The sequence below is a fragment of the Leucoraja erinacea genome, chromosome 2 (assembly GCF_028641065.1).
Source record: "Leucoraja erinacea ecotype New England chromosome 2, Leri_hhj_1, whole genome shotgun sequence".
Lineage (NCBI taxonomy): Eukaryota > Metazoa > Chordata > Chondrichthyes > Rajiformes > Rajidae > Leucoraja > Leucoraja erinaceus.
Window position 1 is genome coordinate 117536509 of NC_073378.1, and position 12867 is coordinate 117549375.

At 41.7% G+C, this 12867-nt stretch overlaps 1 protein-coding gene across 4 annotated transcripts in view; it reads right to left on the reverse strand.

Moving 5' to 3' along the window:
- Positions 1-12867, reverse strand: part of lmbr1 (limb development membrane protein 1) — a 175962-nt gene that overhangs the window by 124907 nt on the left and 38188 nt on the right. For 3 of the 4 annotated variants that reach the window (XM_055664412.1, XM_055664404.1, XM_055664422.1), the window contains exon 4: positions 9920-10059. The exons of the other annotated variant lie outside the window; for it this stretch is intronic. In XM_055664412.1, the coding sequence (XP_055520387.1) occupies positions 9920-10059 (140 nt within the window). The remainder of the gene's footprint in view (positions 1-9919; positions 10060-12867) is intronic. 4 annotated transcript variants of the gene reach the window in all.

A 12867-nucleotide genomic window follows, 5' to 3' on the forward strand; every position in this document is an offset into this window, starting at 1 on the left:
CAGTCAGTCCATCCTCTCCCCCTTCTCTCTCTCACACAGAGTCTGTCGCCTGTTTTGGGCAGAATTTCTGGAAGTTTCTCAGCCAGGTCCGAGTGACTGTACTGACAGGCCTCAGTGACTGAGCTGCCTGGCCTCAGTGACGGAGCTGCCAGCCCAAGAATCTATTCGGCCTACATTGTCCATACTAGCCCTCTGGAACCCAGTCCCTTCGGCCCACAACACCCATACTCCAGCAATATTGGAATTGGTGGAATAATGCGTTGGGTGACCAGCCCTCCCGTGTGATGCTGGGACCCAATGGGTCCCACTTAGTCTAGTATATAATATAATTGTTATTAAAAAGCTCTCACTGGTACACGCTTTCCCCCCAAATCACCACCACCTAAATTTAGATTTGCCCCTTATCCAACTACCTACTTATTCAGCTTGCTACATACTTGCTAAAACATTTTACTGACAATAATTCATGAATTATGAGCCCTCAGAATGATTAATCACAAATGCATCCTAGTTAAAACAAGGTCAGTGAAATTCCCACCATCGCGATGTTGCATTTGGAAATTATTTCCTCACCTGTGAACCAGACATTGTTGAGTACAGATAGGTGGCCCCGAAAATGTAGCAAAAACAAATACCATGGAAACCCAAGATCATAAAGAAGGTATATCACTATTGCCGAGTGGAGCCTCAAATCATTCAGCATGCATGGAAGAGTTAATTGATGTTCTAAAGCAGTCGAATGAACCATTTCCAACAATGCAACATTAAAAGAAAACAACACATTGCAAAGAGGTTGGATATATGTTTGCTCCCTTTTCAATAGATTGATGTATCCTCAACAATACTTGAGAGGACCAATTTGCCATCGAGTTCAGAGATTTGTGAAGAAATAAAGTGGTCTTCAGTGTTAGTATCTGCTGTAACTATCTTATCTTTCCAGTTAGAATAGTGGTTATGCATCCAGCCTCACTGAGCTGAAAAATAATAACTGATACTGGAAAACAAAAACAAAAAAAATACTGGAAACACTAGGGCAGCATCTTCAGAAAGAAAATTATTTACCATTTCAGTTCTGGTAGTGTTAATCAGTCTTATTGCAATAGTTATTGCAGAAACTCAGCTTCAAAACAAAAAACAAAATAAATGAGAACCATTTTCTAAACTTGAATATAGAATCAGTTAAAGCATCCATATTTTACCTCAAATAAAATTGTGACCACATACTGTAAGAAATGATGCACACAATTAGTAAAAAGAGAACGTCAAATGTCAAATTTCCCCACATCAGTCTGAAGGGTCTCGACCCGAAACGTCACATATTCCTTCGCTCCAGTATGAAGAGGTAAGGGGGGGGGGGGGGGGGGGGGGAGGGGGGGAGGAGGGGGGAAGATGGGACAAGAGCTGGCAATTGATAGGTGGATCTGTGCATGGATTGATTGTCAGATCCACCCATCAGTTGCAGGTCTTGTCCCAGTCATCCTCTCAGCACTGGCTATCTCTCCTCTACTCTCCGTTCCATTGAAGGGTGTCGACCCAATATATTAAATGTCCACTTCCCTCCACAGATATACCAACACGTTGAATTCCTCCACCAGCTCACTTTTGCATCTTTCAAAAAACAGGCCGAAAGAAGCCAATTGACAAACCACAACAAACTCAAGACAAGCTAAAAGCTGGATAATGGCAAATCTGAACTTCTATTTTGCCACTAGATTCACCATAAAATCCTGCAGCTAAAATAGAAAACATGGTGGAGAAGAGGCCTGGATGCAATTCACATCCAACCCTACTCTTATGCCAGAGACTGAGGGCATTCCAATAGCGACCCCTTTCTTTGAAGTGGGTGACCAACCCTGTGGAAAAAGATGTGCAGGTTAAGTGTTTTAAGTTTGCCTATTTTCTTGTGGTCATTTATTTGTTAGCATTTTATAAATGCTGTTAAATTTAATAATAATTTTTCCAATTATTTACATTTAAAAAGAATTTGCATGGTCTTGACCATCAGAGTTGTTTAAAAACATTTCAAAGGGATTGACAGCGGTGAGCTGTTAAAGCCTTCACAAGACACTGCCCGAGGCCTACTTGTCCTTGGGAGCCTGCTCCACCTCACAGGACACCTCCAGGGTGCGAAGGTCAGCTCATTTAGCCCACTGCATCCTGAAAAGGTGAGTGTGGACAGGCAGGCACCCAGGGGCGGGGTCTAGAACAATCCAGATCTAAAAGTGTTTAAAGTTAAAGCAGTCTGGTAATCTTGAACTTCTCATAGATACACAGAAAATATATGCAGGAGTAGTCAATTCGGCCCTTCAAGCCATTCAATGTGATCATGGCTGATCATCCACAATCAGTACCCCGTTCCTGCCTTCTCGCCACATCCCTTAATTCTGCTAGCCCTCAGAGCTCCATGTCTTTTGAATGCATCCAATGAATCGGCCTCCACTGCCTTCTGAGGCAGAGAATATCACAAATTCACAACACACTGGGTGAAAAGGTTTTCCACATATCAGTTCTAAATGGCCTACACCTTATTCTTGAGCTGTGGTCCCTGGTTCTGGATTCCCCCAACATCAGGAACATGTTTCCTGCATCTAGCATATTCAATCCCTTAATAATTTTATATGTTCCTATAAGATCTCCGCTCATCCTTCTAAATTCCAGTAAATACAATCCTATTCCTTTCTTTCATCAAATGACAGTCCCACCATCCCGGGAATTAACCTTGTGAACCTACACTGAACTCCCTCAATAGCAAGAATATCCTTCCTCAAATTAGGAAACCAAAACTGCACACAATATTCCAGGTGTGGTCACACCAGGGCCCTGCACAACTGCAGAAGAACCTCTTTGCTCCTATACTCAAATCCTCTCGTTATGAAGGCCAACATGCCATTAGCTTTCTTCACTGCCAGCTGTACCTGCATGCTTACTTTCAGTGACTGATGTACAAGGACACCCAGGTCTCGTTGCACTTCCCCTTTTCCTAATCTGACACCATTCAGATAATAATCTGCCTTCTTGTTCTTGCCGCCAGTGGATAACCTCACATTTATCTACATTGTACTGCATCTGCCATGCATCTGCCCACTCACCCAACCTATCCAAGTCACCCTGCATCCTCATAACATCCCCTTTACTGTTCACACCGTCACCCAGCTTTGTGTCATCTGCAAATTTGTTCATGTTACTTTTAATCCCCTCATCTAAATCATTAATATGTATTGTAAATAGCTGCGTTCCCAGCACCGAGCTTTGCAGCACCCCACTGGTCACTACCTGCCATTCTGAAAGGTTCCCGTTAATTCCTGCTCTTTGTTTCCTGTTTGCCAACCAATTTTCTATCCATGTTAATACACTACCCCCAACACCATGTACTCTAATTTTGCCCACTAATCTCCTGTGTGGGACCTTATCAAAGGCTTTCTAGAAGTCCAGATACATTGCATCCACTGGCTCTCCCTTATCCATTTTACTTCTTACATCCTCAAAAAATTCCAGAAGATTAGTCAAGCAAGATTTCCACTTCGTAAATCCGTGCTGACTTGGACCACTCCTGTTATTGCTATCCAAATATGCCGCTATTATATCTTTAATAATGGACTCCAGCATCTTCCCCACCACCGATGTCGGGATATAACTGGTCTATAATTCCCTGCTTTTTCTCTCTCTCTCTCTCCTTTCTTAAACAGTGAGATAACATTAGCTACCCTCCCTCCAATGCACAGAAACTGAGCCAGAATTTATAGAACATTGGAAAATTATCTCCAATGCATTCACGATTTCTAGAGCTGCCTCCTTGAGTACCCTGGGATGCCCTGGGGATTTATCGGCCTTCAGTCCCATCAGTCTACCCAACACCATTTCCTGACTAATGTGAATTTCCTTCAGCTCCTCCGTCACCCTAGATCCTCTGTCCCCGAGTACATCTGGGAGATTGTTTCTGTCTTCACTAAGGGAGACACAAACAAAGTACCTGTTCAACTAGTCTGCCATTTCCTTGTTCCCCATAATAAATAATTTCTGTCTTCAAGGAACCCACATTTGTCTTAGCTAATCTTTTCCTCTTCACATACCTAAAGAAGCTTTTACTATCCTCCTTTATATTCTTGGCTAGCTGACCATCGTACTTCATCTTTTCTCCCTGTTTTGCCTTTATAGTTACCATCTGTTGTTCTTTAAAAGTTTCCCAATCCTCTGGCTTCCAGCTCATCTTCACTATTTTATACGTCTTCTCTTTTAGTTTTATACTGTCCTTGACTTCCCTTGTCAGCAACGGCTGCCTCTTACTCCTCTTAGAATCTTTCCTCCTCTTTGGAATGAAATGGTCCTGCACCTTCTGGATTATTCCCAGACATTCCAGCCATTGCTGTTCCACTGTCATCCCTGCTAGGTTCCCTTTCCAGTCAACTTTGGCCAGCTCCTCCTTCATGCCTCCATAGTTCCCTTTGTTCAACTGCAATACTGACACTGATTTTAACCTTCTCCCTCTCAAATTGCAGATTAAAACCGATCATATTATGGTCACTACCTCCTAATGACTCCTTTACCTTGAGCTCCCTTATCAAATCCAGTTCATTGCACAACACTAAATCCAGAATTGCCTTCTCCGTGGTAGGCTCCAGTACAAGCTGCTCTAAGAATCTCTTGGAGGCACTCTACAAACTCCCTTTCTTGGGGTTCAATACCAACCTGATTTTCCCAGTCTACCTGCATATTGAAATCTCCCATAACCACCATTGCATTACCTTTGTTACATGCCAATTTTAACTCCTGACATGCAATTTTAACTTGCACCCGATAACCAGGCTACTGTTTGGGGGCCTTTAGATAACACATTAAACACCCTAACACATTAAACTGTCCTTTTGGTCCTTGCAATTTCTCAGTTCTAGCATCAAAGACTCGACATCTCCTGATTCTATGTCACCCATTGCAAAGGACTGAATTTCTTTCCTTACCAACAGAGCTACCCCACCCCTTCTGCCCACCTGTCTGTCTTTTCAATAGGACGTATAACCCTGAATACTCAGTTTCCAGCTCCGATCCTATTGCAGCCATGTCTCTGTAATTCCCACAACTTCATACCTACCAATCTCTAACTGAGCCCCAAGCTCGTCCACTTTATTTCTTATACTTCACACATACATATAACACTTTTAATTCAGCATTCACCTCCCCTCACACCAGTTCCTATTTCACCCAACTTTATTAATTTATCCCTTCTTGAACTTTCCGTCCCATTAATTTGGGAGTCTTTCGTAACTTTTCCTGCAATCTCTTTCCCTTTAACTCCATCCATATACTTCCTTTGTCGATTCTCATGACATATCTCTTCAATTCTCAATCCACTCCTATTCTGCAGCCATAGTAAATCCGAAAAGTAAACTAGAGCAATAATGTCTGAACTCCTGTCTGAACAGTTCGAAAGCTTCTGGAATGACACTGAACTTCCCAATCTTTCCTTATCATAATTTCCCATTATAATGCCAAGTGACACAACATATGGAGTCACAAGAGATTGCATATCCAAAAATCTGAAGCACAAACACTTCACCCCTCCTTTTTGCTTTATGAATTAGTCATATCCCTTCCACACTCAGTCTTATTGCAAGTTCCCAAATACCAAAGCTTCTACCCCCACCTGCTACCCACCACCTCCCCCAGAATATGCACGTGAAGGCTCCATTAGCTCCAGCAGCGAGGAACCCATATTACCTGAAGGAGGACAATCTGAGTCCATAGGTTTATAACAGATATTGGTGGACAATGTGTCACCCCATATGGAAGCAGAGAGATCCAGAAAAAGGAGAGCTGTTGGAAATTGATCAAATTGACAAATTCCACATGAGCACAGAGCAGCAATGTAATTGTCAATGTAAAGGAAGAGGTTTACAACAAGCATTGTTCCCTAGAACCAACAAAAAGATACATAGTTGGGGCCATTGCGAGTTCCGACAGATGCATATTTGATTGGTACAAAGTGGGAGGATTTGAACGACAAGTTGTGGAAGGCAACCAGTTCTGCTAGGAAGATGAGGGTTAGTGGAGGGGCAATGGTTTGTTCTTTGCTCCAAAACGCAGAGAGCCCCAAGGACACACTTGATGGGAGATGGAGGTTTAAAAAGATTGGACACCCATTGTAAAGATAACATAGTTGGGATATACAGCTGGGTGCAAGGCTACCAGTGCAGTTCCCAAAATATGGCATTTATGTATTTACTGATCTAATTCATGTCCACAAAGTCAGTGATCCTTTTGTGGCATTACATGCACAACACAGGGGGCTTCATTTTCAGTGCTTAACTCAGTGGCCACCTCTCACCGATGCTCGACTCTCTTATGGGAGTAACGAACAGTGGAAGAGAGTGGAGCCACATGGCTCCGTTGACCTAGGTAATCTAAAACATACCTGAAAATCAGTATGCCTGCTCAGATTACTACTTCATCATGATTTCCTCTCAGTATCCAGTCTTCTGATGATACCAGATGTCAGCGATGAGCCCCGTTCCTTCATAAGACAGGCATTGTTTTAAACAGGGCATGATGCTTTAAATGATGTGAATCACTCAAAATAGATACACATCAAGTTAAACAACACTGTTAATGCCAACTGAATTCCAAAATGATGACAGTGATAGGGACATCAATTTGTGTCGTGACCTGGGTCAACTGGACACTGGTTAACAACGTAATTTTCCAGTGCTATTGAATTGCTCCACAAAATGTTACAGTTGTGTTCTACCACCACCTGCTGGTTTTTTGATGCAAAGCAGGATGGCTCAAGATATTTAATACTGATCACATTTTTTCTCCAAACATTGCAACCAAATGCCGCAATATATCAGACACTCTCTTATCACAGCTGTTCTGAATATTTCTGATGATTTCACAGAAAAATACAAGTTACTAATTACCTTTTAAATGTGTGCAAAAATGAATTACATTTTGAATGTAAAACAGACAGGCATTCAGAGGTCAGATCCAAGACAATGTGAAAGTAAAATCATATTTGCCTGCAGGAGTCCCAATTCAATGTCTTTGGAAAGACTGTCATTTACGGAGATAATTAAATACAAGAACAAACAAATTTAACAATGCATGATGCACATCATAGCGCCGTAAAAAGATACAGTACAGAACCAGGCCATTCAATCCACTAAACCCACACCAGCACTCGTCCACGTTAATTCCATCTCCCGTAACATGTGCACATCAGCCCAAGCTTGAGCGATTCAATGCTTATCTTACCACCTAATTTTGTCAGCAACATTGCTTCAACCACTCTCTCAGGTAATGCAGTTCAGGTATTCACTACTATTTGAAAAAGGTTCCCCTCATAACCCCTCTGTATCTCTTCCTCCTCATCCTAAATCTATGTCTCCATTTTCTATTGAATGGGGAAAAAGATGTCTGTCATCGACCCATCCATGTCTCTCATAAATTGCCATGCTTTAATCATGTTCTGTATTAATCCTCTCCACTCCAAGGAGCATTGATGTAGCTTCTCCACTCACCTCCTGACTGAAACACTCTACCACGAGCAACATTCCACCAGGGTAACATTTTCCACACAAAGGATGATGGGTGTATGGAACAAACTGCCAGGGGAGGTAATTGAGGCAGGCACTATTGCAACGTTTAAGAAACATTTAGACAGGTACATGGATATGATAGGTTTAGAGGGATGTGGGCCAAACACAGACAGGTGGGACTTGTGTAGGTGAGGCATGTTGGTCAGTGTTGGCAAGTTGGGTCAAGGGCCCGTTTCCACGCTGTAACACTCTATGGTTATTGATCACATGCTATAAATGCAAATTGATCCAGGCACTTGCTTCAAAGAGAATTCTATTATTTGGCAACAACATTTTGAACTTTAAACATATAAACTGAGAAAGATCTTTAATTATTTAACATGAATGCTCGAGAACCTCAAGTATATTTGTGGAAGAAGCCAGGTATAATCAGACAAAGCATTTCATTGTGCAGCAAAGTTTTCACTATAACTGGGTATGCATGACAATAATAATAAACCAAGCCAACAAAGCAGGCAGCGAGAACGAGTGCCAACTTCGACTAATGTTGCCTGGGTTTCAACAACTAAGTTACAGAGAAAGGTTGAATAAGTTAGGTCTTTATTCTCTGTTAAGGGGGGGACTTGATAGAGGTCTTTAAAATGATGAGAGGGATAGACAGAGTTGATGTGGACAAGTTTTTCCCTTTGAGAATAGGGAAGATTCAAACAAGAGGACATGACTTCAGAAGTAAGGGACAGAAGTTTAGGGGTAACATGAGGGGGAACTTCTTTACTCAGAGAGTGGTAGCGGTGTGGAATGAGCTTCCAGTGGAAGTGGTGGAGGCAGGTTCGTTGGTATCATTTAAAAATAAATTGGATAGGCATATGGATGAGAAGGGAATGGAGGGTTATGGTATGAGTGCAGGCAGGTGGGACTAAGGGAAAATAATTGTTCGGCACGGGCTTGTAGGGCCGAGATGGCCTGTTTCCATGCTGTAATTGTTATATGGTTATAATATCATCTAACTTAGCAAACAATTGTGTGGAGGAAAGAATACAAAGCAATTATAAAAATATAATAAATTAATAAGCTGTAATAAGCAAGAAACATTATAACTTGAGGAAGGTTACACACAAAGTAGATGCTTCAGTGCCATGTCAGTCCCAAATACAAATGAGATCAGGTTTGATTGACAATAAAATTATCCAATAATCCCCACTCTTTTGCACAATGGCACATAGCTATAAAAAGACTAATTTAAAAAATTACCCTGCTGTGCCATGTCACAACAGCATAATCTGGAATTATGCAAAAAGAATTTCACTGTGCAGTTGCACAGGTGACAAATAAATCACCATTGATCCATTTCAATGTCAAGATTTCAACACATTTTAAAAGGGTGCATAAATTGAGTTGCTCCACAAGATGGGGCTCCACACACATTAATGCATCCAACAGTAATTAATGCATCAAACAGTTACAATAAATATGAAAGCTGAAGATTCTGCTCTCTTACCGATAATTCAACATGCTAAAAAAAAGTCAAACATGATACAAATACAGTCTTACCGATGATCAGAGAGCAGATTTGAAAAAAATGTAGGGTCTACACCACGTGAATATTTAACAGCTCAAGAGGGTCTGGATTTAAGCATTTAATTTTATGCACTACTAAAAGTCCATGTGTCAATATTTTTTTTTTTTGAGGGGATCCCACTGGGCTCTCAGTTATAGGGCTCCAGGATTCTGGCCCAATGTCTGGGCTGTGATGTTGATACTCTTACTCAGTTATCGCAGACAATCTGTAATAACGGACACAATTACTCCCTCTCCATCCCCATTGCTCCTTCATCACCCTGTGGACTGTCATAACAAGGGTTTACTGTATTTTCAGAAAGCATCCAAAAGGAAAACTACAAATAGAAGCTTATGAAAGGAGAACAAGTCTTGCAGTCACTGTGGTCGGCTGAAATTAATTTGAATCTTTGGGGAACAGACAGGAATTAGCCACAAATTCTTACTCTAAATTGACCCTTTTCCCTTTTCATTCTGCTGATTTTTCTGTCCCCAAGGAGGTGGTAGGTTGCATGGATGGATGATGATGATGCAAGGATAGTGCAATGAGCAAACCAATATTTCACTTGCTTTTATTGCATGTTCCCAAGTCCAAAGCAAATGTCAACAGCACAGTACTGGGTCAACTAATTAAATATCATGAAGAGGATGATGAAATCAGTGTCATATTCCTAATACATTCTGTTCCAATTATGATGTTAATGCTTAAACCAGAGTGCAGACAAAAAGGTATAAATCCACAGAGCTTGTGCTTGAGAAGTGGATAAAACGACATATTTGCCGCAACTCTTGATTTTTCCGCAAGCAAGAGAAACAAATAAAAATATACTAACCGCGAATTAATGACCCATTTAGCCATTGTATGTAGTAAGTTTGTGGGAAAGAAAGCAGGATCTCATTGCTGATGATAGAAAATGGCAACAACAAGACTGCACCAGCTGAAACTGCCAAGGTAAACGTGCAGAGGAACAACCTGAAAAAGTAGGTTTAAAAAAAGAAAAAAAATGAATAAAAATTAGGAGAGAAACAATTATCATTTCAACTGATAACCATTAAGCAGAACAAATGAAACCATGCGTCACACCAATTAAAAGAGTTGCATAATGTCCGAATGGAGAAGGGAGCAGCACTAGGCCCAGTCTTTGGGAATATAGCCAGACAATCAGTGAGTATGTCGATGGCAGCATCTCGTTGAGATAGTGAACATAACCAAGTTTAAAAGTCAATATGGAAAGGTACATGGATGATCTGAAATTACAGTCCTGAACTGGAGGCCAAGGCCGATTTCAGTTCTGTAAAACTAGATTTGATAAATAGTAGACTGCAAGTGGAGGTCAATTATAAGTGAAGCAGCAGAATCTCAGGGCCAACAGATTCCATAAAAGATAGAAGGAAAGACTAATAAATCCAAGGAATCCTGGATGCCAAGGAATATTGAGAATCGATAAACGATAAAAGGTAGTTTATGGAAGATCAAGAGAATTGGAGAAACACGAGAGAAATCTTGCAAGAATATGGAAAGTATAGGGGTGCAGGGGGTGGGGGTCTTACAAAATGTAGGAGGGCAAAGAGCAGGCACAAACTAGCAGAAGGTTAATCAAAATCCCAAAGCATTTTATGTTTACCAGGGCCTCAGCAGGGCCAATTAAAGACCCAAGTAGTCATCTTTCAGTAGTCAAGTAGATATTCTCATCTGCACATAGAGGAGGATAAGGAGGACAGCGGCAATGTTGATGCAGAATTCAGGAAAGACTGTGGAAATCTAGACCAAATTACCATCATGAATGTGGTATTATATGCCTCGGGGAACTTAAAGATGAATACATCCTCAGACCCTGATAGTTGCATCTCAAGCTACTACAGGAGGCAAGTTTGGTATTCGATTCATTTAGTTTATTATTGCCACATGTAGATCATAAGATCATGAGATAGGATTATGCCATTCGGCCCATCAAGCCCACTACAAGTCTACTCATGGCTGATCTTCCTTTCCCTCCAAACCCTCCTCCTGCATTCTCCCCATAACCTCTGTCACCAGCACTAATCAATAATCGATCTATCTCTGCCTTAAATATATCCACTGACTTTGCCTCCGCAGCCTTCTGTGGCAACAAAATTCTACAGATTCACCACCCTGACTAAATAAATTCCTCCCCAAATCCTGCCTAAAAGAACACCCTTTAAGTCCCTACTCTCTCTACACGACCTGCCCCTCCACCTATTTTCGTATCATCCGCAAGCTTGGCCACAAAGCCTTCAATCCCCTCATCCAAATCATTCATACACAACGTGAAGAGCAGCGGTCCCAGCACCTAGCCCTGTGGAACTCAGCATGATGTACCAAACATGATGCCTAATTAAACTGATCTCATCTGGAGGCTGCAGCAAATTGTCCGATCAGCAGCGAAGATTTTTGGCTGCAACTTTCCCTCCATTGATGAACTGTACACTGCAAAGGCCAGGAAGCGAGCGGGCAAGATCATCTCTGACCCCTCTCACCCTGCCCACAAACTGTTTGAATCACTTTCCTCGGGAAGGCGACTCCAGACTGTCAAAGCTGCCACAGTCAGACATAAAAACAGTTTTTATCCACGAGTAGTAGCTCTACTCAACAGCCAAAAATCTGTAGCCTCCCTTTGATCTGGTATTTTGTTGGTTCGCATGCTTGATCAATGGTGTTTTATCATGAATGTTTTATTATTATTATTAATGTTTAGTGTTTTCTGAGTCATTCGTAACTGTCACTGTATGTCATGTTGTTACATGTGGGCGTAGCACCAAGGCAAATTCCTTGTATGTAAATACTTGGCCAATAAACTTACGTAATACTTACTATCTGCCTATACATTATTCAGATCCCTCTACTGCCTGCCCTTCCATGTACCTTTCTAAAAGCTTCTTAAATGCCACTATCGTATCTGCCTCCACCACCACCTTGTAATGCATTCCAAGCCCCACCGGTGTAAAACAGTTTGTCTGTCTCTGAAACTCTCATCTTGTATGTATATATATATATATTTGTATGTATGTATGTATTGTATGTATGTATGTATGTATGTATGTATGTTCCCGAAATACAGCTAAAACGGTACACGACAGCGCAACAATTTTAGGCCCATCTTACTCACCATTCATCTGGGGTGTGCAGTTGCAAGTTCCGTTTGAATTTACAAAGTAATTACCTTTATAAACTTTAACTTTCTCCCGCAAACGGCACTGCGCTCCCACTTGCCGGCCCCGTTCAGCCACACCTGCGCAGTTGGGGAAGGGTTGCCTTGCCCAGTTACCGCGCGTGCGCAGTTGGGGGAGGGTTGCCGGGCCTGCCGCCATTTTAAGATCGCCATTTTGATCTGATACTTTCCTAACACTGAATGTCTCGAGGATCTCTGGCGTCGCAACGGGGACCCAACGGGTCGTCTAGTCTCCACGTGTCGTCTAGTCTCCAATAAACTTTTTCCCTCTCACCTTATATCTGTGCCCTCTGGTGATGGGACATTGCCACCTGGGAAAAAATGTGCCTACCCTACCCATGCCCCTCCTATGGTCCTTAGCTTTACAAAGACTCTGAAGTCTTCTTATCCTCACCGATGAAATACCATTTTACACTTATCAAAATCCATTTGCCAATTTAATACCATTGTAGAGCCTTCTTTGTTACTTTGGAACATAATTAATTAATTTGGTTGCATAGTGTAGGAAGGAAGTGCAGACACTGGTTTAAACTGAAGGTAGACACAAAAAGCTGGAGTAACTCAGCGGGTCAGATAGCATCTCTGAAGAA